Source organism: Hyphopichia burtonii, assembly GCF_001661395.1.
Source record: "Hyphopichia burtonii NRRL Y-1933 unplaced genomic scaffold HYPBUscaffold_1, whole genome shotgun sequence".
Classification (NCBI taxonomy): Eukaryota; Fungi; Ascomycota; class Pichiomycetes; order Serinales; family Debaryomycetaceae; genus Hyphopichia; species Hyphopichia burtonii.
This window is the reverse complement of record NW_017963728.1, coordinates 442,849-462,260: the sequence shown is the minus strand read 5'-3', so window position 1 is coordinate 462,260 and position 19,412 is coordinate 442,849. Positions and strand designations below refer to the sequence as shown.

The 19,412-nt window shown below is 35.6% G+C and overlaps 8 protein-coding genes across 8 annotated transcripts; 2 read left to right on the top strand and 6 right to left on the bottom strand.

Moving 5' to 3' along the window:
• Positions 1-59: 59 nt before the first annotated feature.
• IQG1 (Iqg1p) lies at positions 60-5,823 on the bottom strand. The gene is made up of 6 exons (XM_020222437.1): positions 5,180-5,823; positions 5,016-5,125; positions 4,930-4,973; positions 4,235-4,749; positions 4,113-4,116; positions 60-3,963 (listed from the first exon to the last, which is right to left on the bottom strand). Exons 1-6 carry the CDS (start codon positions 5,496-5,498, stop codon positions 165-167), a joined length of 4,791 nt encoding a protein of 1,596 aa, XP_020078532.1. The 5' UTR covers positions 5,499-5,823; the 3' UTR covers positions 60-164.
• A 15-nt stretch (positions 5,824-5,838) lies between these two features.
• HYPBUDRAFT_171025 (uncharacterized protein) lies at positions 5,839-6,167 on the top strand. The gene has a single exon (XM_020222845.1). The coding sequence runs from the start codon at positions 5,876-5,878 to the stop codon at positions 6,038-6,040; it is 165 nt and encodes a 54-aa protein (XP_020078531.1). The 5' UTR covers positions 5,839-5,875; the 3' UTR covers positions 6,041-6,167.
• On the bottom strand, positions 6,002-7,021 carry HYPBUDRAFT_151224 (MIND complex subunit). The gene has a single exon (XM_020220391.1). The coding sequence runs from the start codon at positions 7,004-7,006 to the stop codon at positions 6,296-6,298; it is 711 nt and encodes a 236-aa protein (XP_020078530.1). The 5' UTR covers positions 7,007-7,021; the 3' UTR covers positions 6,002-6,295.
• A 219-nt stretch (positions 7,022-7,240) lies between these two features.
• Positions 7,241-7,871, top strand: VMA11 (H(+)-transporting V0 sector ATPase subunit c'). The gene has a single exon (XM_020220390.1). The coding sequence runs from the start codon at positions 7,299-7,301 to the stop codon at positions 7,713-7,715; it is 417 nt and encodes a 138-aa protein (XP_020078529.1). The 5' UTR covers positions 7,241-7,298; the 3' UTR covers positions 7,716-7,871.
• Positions 7,872-7,991: 120 nt separating this feature from the next.
• Positions 7,992-9,562, bottom strand: RVB2 (RuvB family ATP-dependent DNA helicase reptin; the record flags this gene model as incomplete). Its single annotated transcript, XM_020219932.1, has 2 exons — positions 7,992-9,467; positions 9,560-9,562. 2 exons carry the CDS (start codon positions 9,560-9,562, stop codon positions 7,992-7,994), a joined length of 1,479 nt encoding a protein of 492 aa, XP_020078528.1.
• A 169-nt stretch (positions 9,563-9,731) lies between these two features.
• On the bottom strand, positions 9,732-12,179 carry FAA2-3 (Faa2-3p). The gene has a single exon (XM_020220389.1). The coding sequence runs from the start codon at positions 12,036-12,038 to the stop codon at positions 9,777-9,779; it is 2,262 nt and encodes a 753-aa protein (XP_020078527.1). The 5' UTR covers positions 12,039-12,179; the 3' UTR covers positions 9,732-9,776.
• Positions 12,180-12,356: 177 nt separating this feature from the next.
• ARO10 (phenylpyruvate decarboxylase) lies at positions 12,357-14,981 on the bottom strand. Its single transcript, XM_020220388.1, has one exon. The coding sequence runs from the start codon at positions 14,549-14,551 to the stop codon at positions 12,698-12,700; it is 1,854 nt and encodes a 617-aa protein (XP_020078526.1). The 5' UTR covers positions 14,552-14,981; the 3' UTR covers positions 12,357-12,697.
• Positions 14,982-15,227: 246 nt separating this feature from the next.
• On the bottom strand, positions 15,228-15,545 carry HYPBUDRAFT_84816 (uncharacterized protein; the record flags this gene model as incomplete). Its single annotated transcript, XM_020223741.1, has 1 exon — positions 15,228-15,545. A coding segment is annotated over one exon (318 nt), but the record flags the coding sequence as incomplete, so codon positions are not given.
• Positions 15,546-19,412: the final 3,867 nt, after the last annotated feature.

The following is a 19,412-nucleotide window of genomic DNA, read 5'->3' as shown; positions in this document are numbered from 1 at the left end:
AATTTTAAATATAATTATTAATACGTTTATGTTTATGTAGACTTTGGATTAAATACAAAGTTTTTAAAAGGTGATATAGACAATGCTCACCGATTAAGAAATGCAAAAAAAGTAGTATGAGAAATACTCATAGGTATTAAGAAGGAACACTGAATTATTATTATCTAATCTTTTTTGAGGTCGTAAAATCTTTTGAAGATGAAGGAAGTTAAGTTTTGAGCATCGAAAGTAACCATGCCCGAGAATAACTCCAATTTTTGTTTATTCTCATATTGATAGTTTAATAATTGATCCAAGGATATGGTGTTATAAGCACCAGGGACAGTGACAGATCCAGCTGCTGCTTCAATCACAAATATACCAACTTCGTGACAACTGAACATAAAATCTATTTTTGATGAAGATGAAAACTTTTGAGTTATCAATCCGCCAAAATCTAACAAGATCTTTTGATCCATTAACTTTTTAACAGAGTAAATATAAGACCCAAACTTAGGTAACCTATTGTTCTTTTTAAGTTCACGGTGATAGAAATACTGTTTACTGAAAACCGGAATAATGTTAAAAATCTTTTTATCTTTTGGTCTCAGTTGTAATTGAGCTAATATACCTTCAATATGCTTGTTGTAATCATTCAATTGTCTACTCAAGAACTTTTCTTTTTCAAGTAATTTATTATTAGTCTTAGTAGCAATATCCAATTGTGATTTACGGGTAATTCTTTGATCATCTTTTGTTTTGATGTCAACAGCAATTTGGTTAAGAAGCTCTTGGAATGAGTTTTCACGAGTCAATTGGCCCATACCTTCTAACTGTAAAATAATCTCTAAGGCCATCTTCTTCAACTCACGGTATGTTAAAGTTGAAAGATCACCCAAAGATGTTCTATAGTATGGTCTTCTTTTCTCATGATGTCTAGAAGATTCGGATTCTTTTCTTTCAGAGGCAACAATTTTTCTGAACTTGTCTTCATGACTTTCTTTAATTCTTGAAATCAATAATTCCAAAAGACCATCACCATCCTGTATTCTGATAATATATAAAATACATCTCTTAGCTTGAGTCAAAAGTGATTTTACTTTAGAATCAGCCAATGAGTCTTCTTTAGTAGTTGGATTTAAATTCAATGTTATAGTTCCTAATTCAGTAAGTGATACGAGATCGTCAGCGGAATTCACGAGTTCGTCTAACTTGGAGATTACATTATACAATTGGTCATCGGCACTTGGAGCCATGATATCAATATTTTGACCGACAATTTTTTCAATTTGAATCATTTCACTAACTTTCATCATTAATTTAGGTCTTTCGTGGGTGATTATATCATCGTAGTCATTTAGTTCATATTCGTATTCAATATCTTTCACTTCTATTAATTGTGAAATAAAGTTTCTAGTGATATCAATGGATGAAGTAATGTAATCATTCAAAGGTTTCAAAAAGTTGTCACTGAATGGCTTCATGGAAAACACTTGAAGAAGAACTCTGCTCAAATGTTTCAAGTTTGCTTTGGCTTTGGTATTGAATAATTCTGGATTGAATGGATCTTTTGCTAAATAACCAAAGTTTTCAGGGTATTGCAAAATTGTAGATATGTAGTGTTTAATAAAGATAACGCCAGCAACAGATAAATGCTGTTGTTCAGATTTTTCTGGGAATTGCAATTGTGATAATTTGAAGGCCTCCCTGGCAATCAACCTGACATGAATAGGGACCTTATTGAGAGATGCCTGCAAGACTTCAAGAACGCTTGTAGCATACTCCCTTAAACTGAGTAAATTTTCAACAAAAGCAGCAGAAACTTCTGGATCTTTAATTGCTGTTTGGGGAGTCATACCTTTTGGCCTATCACTATAGCCATGAACTTTGATTTCCCTATCAGCAATACCATCATTTATCACAGTTGGGTCTGACTCAAAGGAAACTTCATCAGTTTCAATTAAGAGAGTAACAATTTTACCCATAAAAGATTTCAAATGTGTTCTTTGGTATGTATGATTATTTATTTGCAAGAAGAACTCAACCCAGAATGATGATTGTGCTTTGGTTAAATCACTTATATTTCTGGAGTTTTTTTGAATGTCAGTCCTCATCAAAGCAAAGATAAATTTGACGTAGAAGAACTCTTCACGAGAGTGATTGTCAATTGAAGAATTTTTTATAGGGAAAAGACTTATAATCAAGTTCTGCAAAGATTTACAAAAATTTGACCCTTTAGACTCAACACTGAGAGTTTTGTAAAGTCTGATGAAATAGGATGGTTTTGTTTGTAAAAAGTAAAACATTGATTGATATAATTCAATTCTTTCTCTAGATGACTTATTCAATTTTTCTAAATTTTTAATGTGAGCAGCATGATTGGCAGAAGGTTTATAAAGTTTGAATTTGTTATTATGCTGAATGAAGTCTTCAACTGTAATTTTGTTTTTATCCAATAAACTCAACTTGATGTCTAAATTCTCAATTTGTGATTCTAATTCTTCGTTGGATTTTGATTTTTCAATGATACAATCTTTCAAATTCGACAATTCCATTTCCTCTTGATAATCGATATCATTGTCAGTCAATAATGAAGCGAATCTCTGAATTACCGATAATGGTGGGTTTTTCATATTAAGTAATGATTTATAAGCCCTTTGTGTAAATTTACTTTTAATCATTGCTTGAGCACGGATAACCTTATCTAGATTCATAGTATAATAATTGAACATGGAGACAATTTCCCTACGGATTTTAAACCCTCTAATACGACTTTGCAAATCGATCACTGAACCAATTTCAGTATAAATATCGTCAAGAATGATTTCTCTTTTAAACCTACTTAAAATTCCTCTAAATTTGGATTGAAGTGGTAAAATTTGTTCTTCTTCGTAGAAATACAAAACTTGTTTTTGCCAGTTGAATCTTCTTCTGATAGCATTACCTCTAACTTTAGCGAAAAGTTCGTTCATTCTATCATCTTGACCCATCAAAGTAATCAAAACATTATTACACAACTTGGTTCTAGCAATTCCACCTCTTGCAATACTTTGAAGGTCAGCAATCATTGTAGAAGCCCTAAACATACCTCTCAAGACTCTAAAACATTCGATTCTGGTTTTGTTACCACGGATAAGAGACTGTAATTGAACAATACCACCACTATTAGCTAAACCAGAAATGATACTATTATTGGTTTGTCTTTGATAGAGGATACGACGAGCAACGGATTGAAGTGATAAAACACTATCTTCAATATAATCAATGTTATCTAAAATGACCGATGATTTAGAATGAATTTTATTTCTTCTGATAACAGTTTGAAATTCAATGACATTAGAAGTAGCCAGCACAATATCATTCTTGGTATTTTCCACCCTGAGTCTTTCAATTCTTCCACGAATAATGGCTTGAAGTAGCACAATTGCTTTCTCAGAATCAGAGAAATCGACTTTAGATTTAGAATTAAACAATTTTCTTCTGGCGATTGCTTGTAATTGGATAATTTCATCTTCAAAAACTATTAAGTCGTCACGTTTGCAATCAATGGTTCTACGACGAGAAGCATTACCTCTTATGACGGAACAGAACACTGTAAACTCTTCTTCATATGACTTCAAGAGAATACGGTCGATGAACATTTTATAACGGAAGCTGGCACCTTTTGCTAAAGCTTGAACTTTGATTATATTATCAATGTGATCGTCAATTTCGGGGGTATATAATGGATTATAAGTATAATCCAATGAATTATAAATGGCTTTATGATGATCTTTGATTCTACTAGATGCGTTCCTATTAATTGAGTCTCTACTTGTATCAGCATTTGATTCTTCAGTTTGGTTTGTTTCTTGTAAGTATTTTTCATAACGATTAGTAACACTTGATCTATTATTTTTAATAGGACTTGTAGCAACGTCTTGATATTTTGGGCGGATTGGACTAGTTTGAACATCTCTTTCAACTTTTTTAGAAGTAGAGGACCTGAGCAGATCACTAAAGCTAGCATCAACAGACTTATCAATAGTTCTTGATCTACTCAAATGGAAAGGATTTTCCAACTCAGTTTCAACACATTTATCAACCATGGTTGGTTTAGGACGTTCAGAATATTGTTTACTGGAAATTGCTACATCTCTACCAGGTAAATGTTGATGATCATCTTCAATAGTTGAGTGAGTAGGATTAGCAGGGGTTTTAGGAAATTGGAAAACAGGTTTGGGTACAACTGGTGGTTCTTCTTCATAAGTATCACCAGTATCGACACTAGTGAAATTTGGTAAACTGCAACCAACCAAGGCTCTATTTGCAGCTCTTATTTCATCTTCAGTGAAATCAACTTGATCCACAAGATCTTCAATATATCCGTAACCTGGATTAGTTTTCGCAAGAATATAACTTAAAGCGTGTAAACAAAACCAAACTTTAGGAACATTTTTAGCGTCATATAAATCAGTTAACTCAAATCTGAAAAGATCTGGAACATTTTTTCTTTTCAAAAGGTAAAAAAATTGATTGATATTATCAGTATGTTGAAATTGTAACCTTGAATCATTTGTAAAGATTTTTTTAGTCGTTCCAAGGACTGCTTTAGATAATTTAGCGAGATGGATACCATTTCTAATATAGGATATTAATTCAACTGGATCTTGATTAATTTCTTCTTGTATTATAGGTTCCATCCAATTTTTGATGGCAAGAATACGACATAAATATTCGTAACCGGGAGAATCTCTGGAAGTAGCACTACCAGGAGAAGCTAGATAGTTTCTTGGAGAAGATTGTTTTTGTTTTTGGGGAGATGGAGTTCTTGGTTCAAGACGAGTGTTTCTGGTTATAGTAGAGCCTAAATCAGTTGGAGTATCGATTCTACCAAATGATCCACCAAATTTTTTAGCGGTATGGGTGAAATTTGCAGGGGTATGAAGTCCGTTAGGTTTATTAGGGGACGGGGTATTATTTGAATTATTTTGTTTAAGTGGAGAGGTATCAAACTGGCGAGTAACTTTATTTGCAGGAGTTTTCAACTCATCTACTTGATTATTAACTCTACCATTAGTTCTTTTTGGGGTTTTACTTAAGATATCACGATAATTACCCTTGGCCCAACTTGGGGTTTCGTCACCGGCATCAGCATCATCATTGACTGTTATGGGATTATTATTGTTATTATTAGGAGTATTGGATGTTACTTTCTTACCGGGAGACCCATTTCGACTACTATTATTAGAATTGGCCTTACTTTGATCTCTGAAAAAGGAAACGGTAGCAGAATCCGACTCGAATCTTTTCTTTAGCAAATCAGTTTTAGAAGGAGTGGAGCTTTGATTACCCGTCAATTGTTTGGCAAGCTTATCCAAATCACCTTCATCTTCGTTTTTATGGGGCCCCGTTTGTTTTAACGGGGTTTTGGTGGGAGAGGCATTGAACCTATTCGAAGGTTTCAAAGGCAGAACAGGGGCGGCGTCCGGATTATCTATAGATTCCAAGTATTTGGAAACAATATTATTAACCGCCATCCTCGATTATTTCGTCTATTCCGATTGAACAGCCTTTTGATCTAAAGCAAGGAGAATAAAAGAAAGACTAACGTGAATGAAAGCGAGCGAATGTAACAGCTTTGGATGCTACCGGGGTATAAATAAGATTAAAGAAATTAGACGGTAACTTAGAACGACTATAGAAAACAAAAAAAAAACAAAAAGTTAGAAAAAGTCTAAGCAGATAAAAATGAAGAAGAAAGCCAATAGATATATGAAACAGAATACTTCCTACTCAGCTAGCAGTGTGACCCATCCACAAAATTACCAAACTAGCCTAATGAATTGAGATTAAAGAGAGATGAATCGAAATATTTGTTTAATTGTGTTTATGTTTTACGTTTTTTTCGTTGTTTATGTTATTTACTTTCCGTTTTGGGAACGTATCAAAACAACTCTCTTTTTTTTTTTTTTTTTTTTTTTTTTTTGTTAGTGAAATTTTTCAGTCTTTCAACTTGACCAATTTACAAAGAGAAGGCCTCGACTCCAGTGGTGAAGGTTTTGCAGCACTCGCACGGTGAGAGGAAGTGTGTAGTTGCCTTTTGCATTCGTTCTTGCCGTTCTTTTGCAATTCCTGGGGCGATAAGTCATAAGTAAGTCGGGATAAGTAAGCAGTTCAGGCAGTACAACTAACCAAGCTGCTATATGCTGATGATGCTTCAGTACATGATTTACGATTGCGCTAGCCGACGAGAGCGTTCCATGCTTACATTGAAGTTTGTTAAGGGTCATTAAAATTCATGAATACGACAAGCTAAACTAAATAAGGTCCTGTTTCATATACTTGACGAGTTTTGGGGTGCCAGAGGCTGATGTTTTTGTGCCAAATAACTTGCTTCGAGAAATTGAATGGACTCATCAAGGGACTCCAACTCTGCTCTTCTTTCCGGGATGGTTTTCTTTGACTCGTTGAGCAGGAGTAAACTTTGCTGGTAGTCTTCGATGATATGGTCGATTCGGGGGATGATTTCCTTTAGGTTCGACTCGTTGGTGAATTCAGCTTTTTCTTCTTGTTCTTCTGATTCAGTTTCCAAGTTGGTTAATGCCATGGTAACGTTCATATCGGTGTCACTGATGAGTTTGCTATAGGCATTACGGGACTTCTTGGGCAACTCGCGACGAAGTCGAGTCATCTCGGTGGTTTCTCGTTCAACCTCTCCAATGATTTCTCGAAGACTGTTGTTCAATTCGGTATCAAATGGGGCTACTTCTTCCATGTTTTCTAAAGATAAGAGTTCTTTCACTGGTATTTCTTGGTCCTGTAAGTCGTGTCCGTCTATAACCATGGCATTCTTCGCCATTTCAAATGTCTCCAAAAGGAATTGGTTAAGTTGATTTTCAACCTCCATTTTCAATGGATCTCGAGGCCCCGACCCCGGTACATGGTAATCTAATTTGCTAGTGATATCATTTCTCAATTGGCTAAACAAGTAACGTAGGTCTTGCTTGGAGAGCTGTAGCTTCTCGTAGTTCTGGTTGGCACTCATCCTTTGCTTATCCTTATCAATGTTGTGGTTGTTATGATTATTTTGATCTTCTTTTTGAAAAGATGAAGAGCGTGCGACATTTGGTTTACCGGACAGCGACATTTGTCGCGCGGTCTTGAACGAAAGAGAATTAATAAAAAAAAAAAAAGGTATCTTTAATTAAGGAACAAATAGTGTTATAGTTATAACTTCAACTTTTGAATAAACATATAGAATAATGAGTGAAGCATTGGGAGACGAGTACAGTCCGGCTTTTGCTCCTTTTTTTGGTTTTGCTGGATGTGCAGCAGCAATGATTTTATCGTGTGCTGGTGCTGCCATTGGTACTGCTAAGTCAGGTATTGGTATTTCAGGTATTGGTACTTTTAAACCTGAACTTATAATGAAATCCTTGATTCCTGTTGTCATGTCGGGTATTTTATCGGTGTATGGGTTGGTTGTTTCTGTTTTGATTGCTGGAGGTTTGGCTCCCACTCAAAACTATTCACTTTTCAATGGATTTATGCATTTAGCTTGTGGATTGGCGGTTGGATTCGCTTGTTTGGCTTCTGGTTATTCAATTGGGATAGTTGGTGATGAAGGTGTGAGACAATTCATGCACCAACCAAGATTATTTGTTGGTATTGTTTTGATTTTGATTTTTGCTGAAGTTTTAGGATTATATGGTATGATTATCGCTTTAATCTTAAATACTAAAGGTAGTGGTTAATTTACATGCATTATATAGATTGACTGGTTGAGGATCAATGCTATTCAATTACCATTTCTATCTCTTATTCCTTTATAAAAATTATTACTTTTTTACTTCTTGACATCCATCAAACACTTTTCTTTTTGTTTACTTCATTTTCAATATAGTCCAAGCTTGCTTTACTGTAAAAAAGGTGTAGAAAAATCAAAACTTTTTTTTTTTCAAATTAAATTAATACACATAGAATCTAAATAACTACAAAGAGAGAGGGTTTATAAAATACATATGACAATTCTAATCAGTCTCCATCTTGTCATCATTAGAAGGTGCTGGGACGGAAGTATTTTCTGAGACTGAAGCAGTTGAACCTTTAGGATCATTGGTAACACCTGCAGGAGCTCCTAATGTAACATTACCATTATCATCGATAAATTGACTTGAAAATTCTTCCACGTATTGGACAGATCTTTCAGAATCCAAGAACAACATATAACCTCTTTTGATATCAGGCAAATCAACAGTATTACTTCTTCTTTTAGATGCTATTTGTTGGGAGACTGCTATTAAGTTAGAAGCATATCTTAAACTAGTTTCTTGTCCAATTTTAGTCAATAAAGCTAAAGCGTCATTAGATAATTCAACTTCTTCTTCGGTGGCTCTAATAGATAAAATAGTTCTTATTTCGTCAGCGTTATAAGAAGAAGTATGAATAATAATTGATCTATCCAATAAATCCATTGGTAAACCATGAGGTGATTTATAATTTGTACCCCTAGTTTTAGAAATACCTCTATTAGTAGCCATTATAACAATTGGAGAAAAATCATCTTCTAAAGCTCTATTTATAAATGAAAAACATTCAATATCTAACATATGAACTTCATCAATGAATAAAACACCAGGAACAATTTCTGCTTTACCTTCTTCTTTCCATTCAGCAACTTTTGTATTGATCTGATCACGAACTTCAGATCTGATTTCACCAGTATCACCGGAAAATAGGGCCAAGAAACCTTGTTGTCTAGAATTTATAACATCAATTTCATGTAAAGAAACCGTGTGGACAACTTCTTTTCTTTTTTGTAATTCACCTTCTGGACATTGAACAAATTTAGTATCTGGTCCCATTGCATCATAATCTCTAGCACGAGTGAAAGATTTACCTAATTTACTAATTTTTCCTGATGCTTTATCAATTGAAATAATATCACCGGCTAAAACTTTTTCTTTAGTTAAACCTTCAATCATTTTATTACCAAGTTCGTAAATAGTTTCCATGTCGGTGGTTTTAATTGTAAGTTTACCTTGTTTGTGACCACCAGTGATTGATCTATCTATTTGAATTTCAACAACTTCACCTTCAATAATCTCGGTTTCTTCTTTAATCTTAATACCAATTGATTTACGAAAGGCTTGAGTTAAAGATTCGGTTTTCGATAAATCTAATGAGAATACTTCGGAACCGGCGATTGCAGTGAATGGAACCTCTGACCCCAAGCTTTGCGATAACCCCATTGCAATAGCAGTCTTACCGGTTGATGGTGGACCAGCTACCAATACAGCACGACCTGCAATCTTACCTGCTTGAATTAATTTTTGAATCACACCGGCTGCTTTTCTAGCCTTTAATTGACCAACCATACCTTGGGAGGATTCCTTTGGTTTCAAATTTTCATCTAAACCTAAGCCGGATATATGTGAATGGGCTGCAATTAATGATAACCCATTCAAGTCCTTACTTTGGACGTTTGTACTGATTGTATTTGTTGACTATAAGAGTTAGTATGACCGGTATAAACAAAACAGAAGCTCAATCAAGCATTACTTGGTTAACTCCAATCCCACCAAGTACCATAACATACCATTTTACTTGTATATAAGCGAAATTGGATGGATAGATGAAGGCAAACTGAATTCACTAATTGACTTAAGCAGTATTTTTCTTTAGTGAAAATTGAGAGAAAAAAAAAAAAAGAAAAATCCAGAGATGTCGCGGGCCTACATTATATGCACTACAATTTGTTGTTCAAAATGTACGGATTTCTAATTGCAAAAAGTACTGATTAAAGTACTATATAACTAAATTCTTGATCTATGGCCAATGGGACCTTCTTCGTACATGTTTTCAAGTTGAGATTTAAAAAATTTGGCACAGAAAGGTCTTTTGATTTTAGTGGTAGGGGTGAGAAGTTGACGGTCCGCGGTCAAAGGTTCAAATTCAATATAAACATTTTGAATTCTTTCAAAACCTTGCAAATGGGGGACATGTTTATTGAGGTATTGGATAAGTTTAACACGGTTTTCCTTTTTAATTAAGTTTTCCAAGACAAGTTCGCCCGAGAGTTTGGAGACTGCTTCATGTTTTAATCCACAATGGGAAACCAAAAATTTCTTGATACCATGAACATCGACACCAATAACTGCAACCAAGTAATGATGTAAGGAGTTCCCGTATACATAGCATTGGGTCAATATAGGGTTGTTGGACAAGTATTGGTTTTCAACCTTTTCAGGAGTGATATATTCCCCCTGAGCTAACTTGAAAAAACTCTTTACCCGGTCTATTATATATAATCTACCATGGTCTTTAGAAATTAAAGCAATATCACCAGTATGAAACCAGCCATCGGAATCTAGAGCTTTGGAAGTTTCTTCTTCGTTGTTGAAATAGCCTCGAAAGATTTGAGGACCTCTTAATAATAACTCACCTCTTGCACCTTGAGGATCATTTGCAGTATAACCCATTTCGGGGATTTCTTTCACTCTGATTTCAGTGGTTGGATAAGTTGGACCACAAGATCCGGGGTCTTTATCGAAGGGATTACTTGCACAAAACCCTGCAAAACTTTCGGTTAATCCATAACCTTGCATGATTCCGATATTTAAAGCAGCTCTCAAGAATTTAATTGTGGAAGGAGATATTGGAGCTGAACCGGTAATGAGTGTTTCCATGTTATCAAAGCCTAAACCTTTACGTAATTTAGAAATGAAAACTTTATCATAAAAAGCATGAGTACCTGTGGCACCATCATATTCTGATTGCCATTCAATTTTTGAATTGATTATATGAGTATATAATTTCGAAACAATTGGAGACTTAGCTTTAAAAGTTGCCGACTTCAATGCACTTTCAAACTTAGTTAAGATTCTTGGAACATTAGCCATTTGAGTAGGTTTAAATCTCTTCAAGTCATCAATCAAAGTCAAAGGGGTACCACCGTGACGAGGATATCCAACGGTGTAACCATGGATCAAGTAAAGACAAACAAATTCTCTTTCAAAAATATGGGCCAAAGGTAAAAATGAAAAACCTCTTTTAACTTTATTTTTCGGATTCTTCATCGAAAGTAAAAGAATCCCACTAGCAGCATTCTTATGAGTTAAAACCACTCCTTTTGGTTTACTTCCACTTGTACCCGAGGTATAACTAATGGTGAAAACATTTTCAGGTCTTGGAGGTAATTCTAAAGAAGGAAACATTTTACCAACATGAACAACTTGTTCGAAATCGAATAAAGTGATATTATACTTTCTTGCCAAATTCACCAAAGTTTGATCTGCAGCGTTTGTCTTCAAGTTTAAAGGATCCATTGATACGATTGAGATTAAATTACCTAATTGTTCTGGGTGTTTGGCCTTCAAATCAATCAAAGAATGAATATGGTTTTTAGAAGCAACAACAACTGGAGATTCGGTTTCAGATAAAATGAAAAGCGAACTATCGGGTCCTAAAGTATCATATAACGCAGTATTGGTGATTGAAAATGATGCACACATCACATCACTTATAACCCATTCTGGTCTATTGGGACCAAAAATGGTTAAAATAAAAGACAAGTCCTTTTCATCATATTTATCGAAATCTAAATGATGACGATCAATCTTTTCATGGGATCTATATTTGCTAGAATCTTTAAAAGGATTATGTTGAAGCAAATACAAAAGACCCGAGCCAAGATTGATCTTCTGCTCGTTCATTTCTCGATAAGTGATATAACTATACTCATCAGCCAAGGTATGATAATCGTGATCATACTTTCTGACTCCAAGGCATTGTTTATCTAAATGAAATTTCAACATAGTACTGATAGAAGAATGAACCGTCAAAAACTCCTTGGCTAATGCTTCCTTCACATTACCTGGACTGAAAGAGTTTTGAAAAATCGAACTGTAACCTTCTTCTTTAGTGTCAGATATTGGAACCGAGTTTCCACACTGCTCTCTTGGAACCGGTAAGTATCTGTCAAATACTTCATCGATTGGAAGATTCGTTTTACTAAGATCAAACAAGTATGGAGAGTCTTTTGGAGCCAAGGGAGCTTGTTGTTCGTTCGTGGTCATGTTGGCAAGTAGTTATAATTCAATAAAGGATATCTTCTTCCACTTGGTCTTCAAACTTATATATATATAGATATATACCCTGAATAGTAATACAAGCTGAGAAGTGGGGAAAACTCGACTTAGGTCTTCAACCGAGAGCGAATTGATCAGCTTAAGGTTTCAAAATAAGAAACCGCTATCCGAAAAGACCCCGATGCCCACCCTTACCCAACCGTCAGTCGCCACGAAGGTTTGCACCTTAGTGCCAAATTAAGGTTGGGACATTGAACTCAATTAAGGTTGCGGACCTGACTGGACATGGCTGTTTGCGGACATAAGTGGACTTATGCAAAGGGCAGAATAATTCCTATTACAGGGAGCTACATTATTGCGAGAAACGCTTGATTATTTCGTATCTCAATTGATATTGAGTGGTATCTCTCTATGAACAACAAACAATGTTGGTTGAGTATTCAATTAATATACAAAGGTTTGTACTAGTTTGAAAAAATCATTATCGGCCCGTCGGTCCAGAGAGGGCAGCGTGAATAAGTGCGAACAGTGGAGATGTTCGTATGCAACCGAAGCGTTTTCTTTCAAATCGAGGGAATACCTGGATTTGAGTTGGGAGCCTGAAGGACTTATTCAAATAGCTTTGCCCTGATAAACTAGTGGAGGGGTTAGTTTGGCATGGGCTTACGGCCGCAGATGTAGTTGAAACGTTCAGGAACATCCATTTTATGTAAAATCAATTCCATGAATTCGATTTTGTTGGAGTGGGTTAATTTTGCTGCATAGTCCGTTAATTCTTGCATGGATTTCAAAGTAGCGCTATTATGTTTATCATTGTTGGTATCACCAAACAAGTTGAGTAGTTTTGTCCATTGCCAATTGTCTTGTATGTCATTATAAGATCTTGTTGGACCCTTGATGATTCTTTCAACCGTGTAACCCGAATTGTTAAGCAAGAAGATTTGAGGAGGGGTTACGTCAAATCTTAAGAAGGAGGATAATTCTTGGATTGTCATTTGGGCAGAGCCATCACCCTCGATTAAAATAACCCTACGGTTACTTTGTAAGTCTTTAACCGCAGCACAAACTCCAAAAGTTGCTGGTAATGCATATCCGATAGAGCTATAGTAAATTTGATTCAAGTATTTAACTCCGCGAGGAAATTTCAAATCAGGAATTGCAAAATTGAAGGAGCATGTTTCCACCATCAAGATATCATCATCTTGTAAGTGGTGGTTGAAAAAGTCAACTAAACCTTCTTGGGTTATATCTTTGGTGAGATTTTCAGAGAAAGTTGGTGGTTGATATTGGTATTTGATATTGTTATTGGATTGGTGTTTCAATTTGGTTGAATCCAAAATTTGATTCAATTTGATCATCAAGTCCCTCATGGCAAATTGACGTTCACCATTCTTACTGTTTTGCAAAGAGATGTATTCGCCATCCAAAAAGATATAATCAGGGTGAATGATTACTTGGTCGCTAATCTTACTGAAATCCCCCGTGTAACCCCCGGTATTTGTTTCGATGTTATAATACCCAAAAGTGATTAACAAGTCGGTTTCGTTTTCCAAAGAGAATCGAATCTCATTACTTGGAGAGATTTTGGCATAATAGGTTCCAACGAAATTTGGTCTGGACTCATCAATGATTCTCGAAGTATTTGTTGCAAATAATTTAACGAAATTAGTTGGTAATTTATCAATAAATTCATCAAACTGTTTCATTAAATTGAATCGAGTCATCAATGAATCACCAATGATTGATGGTCTAGCCGACTCATATAATTTTTCAACAATACGATCGGCAATATCGTTCAACATCATTTCATTATTCAATTCAGAATTATTAAAGGATTTTAATAAAAATCTTTCACTGATTTGCAAGTCACTCAAATCACTTGGGACAAATAAGTAGCCTGGTCTGGATTCATTAATGATTTTGTTCAAGACTCGGTCGATTTTCTCAACCAAGACTTCTTCTTCATCTTCGACCTTCAATGATTCTTGAACAACACTCACGTTATGAACCATTTCTTTATAAACGTCGTGGTTAGGTTGTTTCAAGGCATCTTTCAGTGGTAATAAATGATGGATGTTCTTCACCTCTCCTGGCAAGTTGGATGATTCAGCATATCCAACCTGTCTTGAAGAAGTAGTACCAACAATATGTAAGACCGGGGAATATTCAGCAAACGAACCAGCAATACCATTGATAGCAGATAATTCCCCAACACCAAGAGTGGTAATAAGCACCGAAAGACCCTCAATGGCCTTAGCATAACCATCAGCAGCATAAGCCGCATTTAGCTCATTACATAAACTAAGAAACCGAATATTCTTATGATTGGCAACAGAATCACAGTATAAATGTTCTAATAACGAAAGATTAAAGTCCCCTGGAACTCCAAAGATCGACCTAAGCTTAGGGTTGGCCTGGGCTATCCTCAAGAAGAGGTATTCTCCAATGGGGATGGCCTTGTCGGTTGAAGCTTGTAATGGATTTGTAATAATAGGTACCATGTTATCCTTAAGATATTTTTCTTACTGACTCCTAGAAATGGTAACTTCCTTGAAATATCATCCTCTTATATACCATTTTCTGGAAAAGCCCTTGTGTTACAGTATTCACATACTTGCCGTAGCTTACCGTTGAGCCTCACCTCATAAAAGAACTGAGGTTCCTCTGCAAATCTTGCACATTACAACTTCTAAATTCAAAGCAACTGCCAGTGCTGCCGTCTCCCTGACGGACACCCTTCCCGGAGTCCAAGGACTGTAGCATGTTCCCTAATTGCAGAAATAGCCTTCCAACAAGGCGAATTTGAAAGTTTTGACGGTTATATACGGTAAATTGCGGTTTTCTGCTTCAACCTTTAATTTTTTTTTGCAGACAAGTGCGGCTCCTCCCAAAATGGATGATCCACCAGATACCGTGTGAAAAAAAAAAAATCAGTTACTTCTGGATAAAGTTTTAGAGTAGTATTGTAGGAATTGTGTATTACTTATTGTATTGGTTATGTATTTATTGTATTATGTATTGCTTATCACATTAGTTATCTAATACTTGTTATGCACTCAGTGGGATTGTATGTATCTAAAAAGAAAAGAACTTGTCGAGCTCGTCATTCAATTCACCGTCTTCTATTTTTTGGATCCAATCTTTAAACTTGATAACTTTAAATTTTTCAAACTTAGTTTTACTCAAGTAGTCATAGTTATTGTTTTTTTCCAATTTTGTAGGCCAGTTGAAATCGTCAACTTCAATTTTGTCCCTTGCCAGTTGGAACCCTTTCTTTTTACTGGTTGGGTAAGATCCAATCCTTAAACCATTGCTATTTTCAATAACAACACGATCATTGCCCACCTCAACAAGAATCAAACAGTTATGTATGTTATGAAGACGTAATTGATGGCACTTCAACAATAGAACGCAGTGATTTAAATCGTGAATGAAGATAGGACCCTCAGAATTAATTGCGATCACTGAGTCCTCCCCTCCTTTGATATGTGCAGAATATGGATTGAAATCATCAGGATGACATACTATTGCTTTCTTCAAGTTAGAAAATAATACATGTTGATCTTTAGATTTAGATTCTTCTAAGGTAAGTTTAGTGTTGGTTAGTGATTCAAACAATAAATTAATATTCTTATTATTGCTGGTACTGATACTGTTATCTTTCGAACTCGTATCTTTCGTTTGTTCTTCTTCAGTTTTACCCGGTTCTGCATTACTTTCTTTATTAGTAACACAATCTTCAATGTGATCTTCTTCTTTAATCTCTTTGTTCGAATTATTTTCAGTAAGATCTAAAGATTTGACATTCACGTTTTCTGGACTCATATCCAGTTCTTCATTTGAACTCTTTGATTCTTCTAGATCAGTGGTAATCTTATCGTAAGTTTCTGTATGCAAAGGTGTTTCTTCACGGCCTTTGACTTTATTCATTCTAACCCCTGCAGCCAATTTCATTCTTTTATCACTAGTTTCTTCATGTTCTTTGCCTTGATCGAAATTAGCGCTGAGTTTTTGAACCATCAGTTGTACAGATGACAGAGGTAATCTAATTGGTTTTGGTGACATCTGTTGTTGCTGTTGTTGCTGTTGTTGTTGCTGTTGTTCAAATGTCATTAACTTGGACTGTAATTTAGATTGAACCCTTTGCTTAGGTGACGTTAAACTAGAAAGTGGTGATGTAACTGAGCTTGGTGGTTTTGAACTTGGTGACTTTATTTTTCCGTGAATACTTTCAAATTCATTTGAATTCCTGATTGACTTTTCTTCATTGGATAATCTTTCTTGTATATTACCGTCTTCTTCATTAGATTTAGTTTGTGGCTTGTCATCATTTGGTTTACTTTCAGGTTGCGTTTCGTCCTTTGGATCAACAGGTAGTGATTCATTGTTCTTTGGACTAGATTCAGATGACGCTTTATCATTTACTGGACAGGATTCAGCTGGAGATTTGTCGTCGACTTTAGGGGATGATTTATCGGCCATCTGCTTGGAGTCTTTATCAGTAATTTCAGAATCATCCACTTTTTTGTCACCATCCCCTGCAAAGTCATCCTTCTCCACGACTCCAGGTTCAACTTTAAGATCTTTTTCTTCAGGTTTCTGGCCATCAGGGTTATCTGGAACGGGCTCTTCCTTAGGCATTTCTTTTGCTTCATCGTTGTCTGTGACATCTTTAGCCTGCTCTCCTTCATTCACGTTTTCTTCCGTATTCTTCTTTACTTCAGGATGTAGTTGCTGTTCAGTTGATGAAGCAGAACTGGATCTTGGTTTCGTATTTGCCTTCGTTTCTTCTTTTGCGGCCACAGGTGCAGATGAGACTCTTGTTGGTGGCTTACCATGCACCAGATTACTTGTTGCCCTTGTAGTAAAAGCAGATCTGACCTTGGTTTGAGTTTCGATTTTGGGGGTAGGCGTTCTCCTAACAGTTTCACGTTTAGGAGTAGGCACTCTTGGAATCGGGTCCTTCTGGGTTGATGGAGGTCTGAGAATTGGATCCCTCTTCGGAGTTGGTGCTCTTGGGGCCCTCTCTCTTTTGGGAGTCGGTGATCTGAAAACTGGATCTCGCTTTGGAGTTGGCGCCCTCAAGATTGGATCTTTGTTTGGAGTGGGAGCTCTCAATGTTGATTCTCTCTTAGGAGTGGGAACTCTAACTGGATCTCTTCTAGGCGATGGTGCACGGACAAGTGGGTCTCTTTTAGGGATAGGTGCACGAAGCACATTCTTACTAGATTCAAAACTTTGTTTAGTTCTTAATTTTGGCAGAAACAATGTTGGGAGGTTTTCGATTTTTTCAGATTCTTCAACTCCAGAACCTTTTTTATCATCCTTCATTTCTTCCCCGGACACTTCAATTGGCTTGTGCTTTTTTGGAGGTTTTACCGGTGGTAAGTACAGATGATCAACCTCTCCATTTGGGAAAATTGGATGGCCACTAAATTCAAAAGTACTCGAATCAATCAAATTATGTCTAATATCAATATATCTCATTAACGATTGTATGGTTTCAAACATCCTTTTCCTTTCATAAGTTGGGATATTTTCAATTTCATTTTGAACCTCAGCATCAATCTTAATCACACTGGACTTGAGTTGATCTAGAATTCCTGGATCATCACAACTGACAATGTCATTCTTGATCTCTAAACGTTGTTAGCTATTCTTTCCAAAAGAGAATACTCGATACTTTTTCGAACATACCTATGCTCCTGTTGTTGATAGATGATAGCAATTCTTGAGGCGTGACCATTTTTATCTCGAGCGTCTATTCAAATAGTTTTAGAAATGTTAGCTGAAGAGATCAACGACGCGATTCCAAGTACTTTTATATATCTTTTGATTTTGTATTGTGTGTTTTTTTGATCTACTTCCCAAATCGCACCTATACTGCAATTTTCAATGCTAGACGAGGTGAGATCAAAACAATTAACTAAAACGAATGTTTGAACCCGTAATAAGATATTAGATGGTTGTCAAAAAGTTGCCAACTGTTTCGTTGTCTTATTCTACATATTTGCACTTTTGTAGCCAAGTAAACTTAAAACTTGTTAAAATTTTATATAAAACTATCTAAAGGCTAAAGACTGTTGGAATAACTCAACACCAAAAACTTGTTATTTTTTTGTAAACCGGCTTAGTCTTTTCAGCTTCTTTGAATCGCTTGACCTCACTTCTGTTAAGCTCTCTCGTGTATGAATTTCTGAAAACACCTTCGTTTATGTTTACTTGTGATAACTCAACTAGAATTGAACGATCTCCATATTTTAAGTATTGGTGGAGATTAGTTACGGCTAGCAAAGTTAAAATTATGATTATACCTAAAGTTTTCTTTAGAAATGAGCCGACACTAACATTCAGGTTTGCTGGAAATATAGCATCATAGAATTGAGCTATAATCACTAATATACTGAATAAAAAACCATACCATGCTCCGTAAACCCCAACTGGCGAAGTAAAGTAAAATTCTTCTTTGTAAGAAACTTGGTTTATCTGAAGCCATTTTCTAAACCTTATATGACAGAAACAAATACTTCCGAATGTAAATAAGATTGAGTTACCTGAGATAGAAACCAACCAAGTGAACAACGATTCTGTATTCTTAGATAATAAACTAATATACGCCAACACCCCAAAACTTAAAGAAATCAAGTTTGCTATTAAAGGTCTTTTTTTCTTATCAACATAGTTTATGAAGGAGGGTACTTGGCCATTTTGGGCTAATGAAAGCATGGTCCTGGAGGAAGCATATATAGCACTGTTCCCGACTGAAAGAATTGATACAAGAATAACTATGTTCATTGAATGGGCAAACAAATCTGTATTTGCAGACCCCAATGCTAGAACAAACGGAGAACTATTAACGTCAGAGCCTCCACCAAGTAACATAGGATCATTATATGGGACTAAAATACTAATAAGCAATAGGCTGCAAAAATAGAAAATACATATTCTCCAGAACACTTGCTTTGTTGCTTTAGAAACATTCTTTATATCTTTGCTTTCACCAGAGCTGATACCGATCTAAAACAAGGTTAATAAACCACCCTTGTGGTTTTGATTGAAAACATTATACGTACTAGTTCACTTCCGGCAAACGAGAAGACTGAAGTAATAAGGGCAGGAATAAGGTACTTAAATCCGTTTGGTGCAATCATTCCTGGATTCCTCCAATTTTTGAAACCGATAGTCTCTTTCGAATCACCCAAAACACCGAAATTAATCAAAAGACCTATGATGAAAAACAAAATAATTGCAGATAATTTGATAATTGAAAAAACATTTTCTGCAATCCCATAGAACTTAACGTCTAATAGGTTCATAAAGGCGATTACAAAATAGAAAATTGTAATCAAAGCTGACTTGGGG

Bases quoted from the DNA above. Each gene is read 5' to 3' on its own strand.
- IQG1 (XM_020222437.1), bottom strand. From the start codon at position 5,498: ATGGCGGTTAATAATATTGTTTCCAAATACTTGGAATCTATAGATAAT. The intron at 4,974-5,015 runs GTAGATGAGTTG...GTTACTCGCCAG, and splicing joins ATGGTAGAGTTAATAATCAA to TTTGATACCTCTCCACTTAA. The intron at 4,750-4,929 runs GTCCCCTAATAA...ATCTTCTCCAAG, and splicing joins AATAATTCAAATAATACCCC to AAACTATCTAGCTTCTCCTG.
- HYPBUDRAFT_171025 (XM_020222845.1), top strand. From the start codon at position 5,876: ATGTTATTTACTTTCCGTTTTGGGAACGTATCAAAACAACTCTCTTTT.
- HYPBUDRAFT_151224 (XM_020220391.1), bottom strand. From the start codon at position 7,006: ATGAGTGCCAACCAGAACTACGAGAAGCTACAGCTCTCCAAGCAAGAC.
- VMA11 (XM_020220390.1), top strand. From the start codon at position 7,299: ATGATTTTATCGTGTGCTGGTGCTGCCATTGGTACTGCTAAGTCAGGT.
- FAA2-3 (XM_020220389.1), bottom strand. From the start codon at position 12,038: ATGACCACGAACGAACAACAAGCTCCCTTGGCTCCAAAAGACTCTCCA.
- ARO10 (XM_020220388.1), bottom strand. From the start codon at position 14,551: ATGGTACCTATTATTACAAATCCATTACAAGCTTCAACCGACAAGGCC.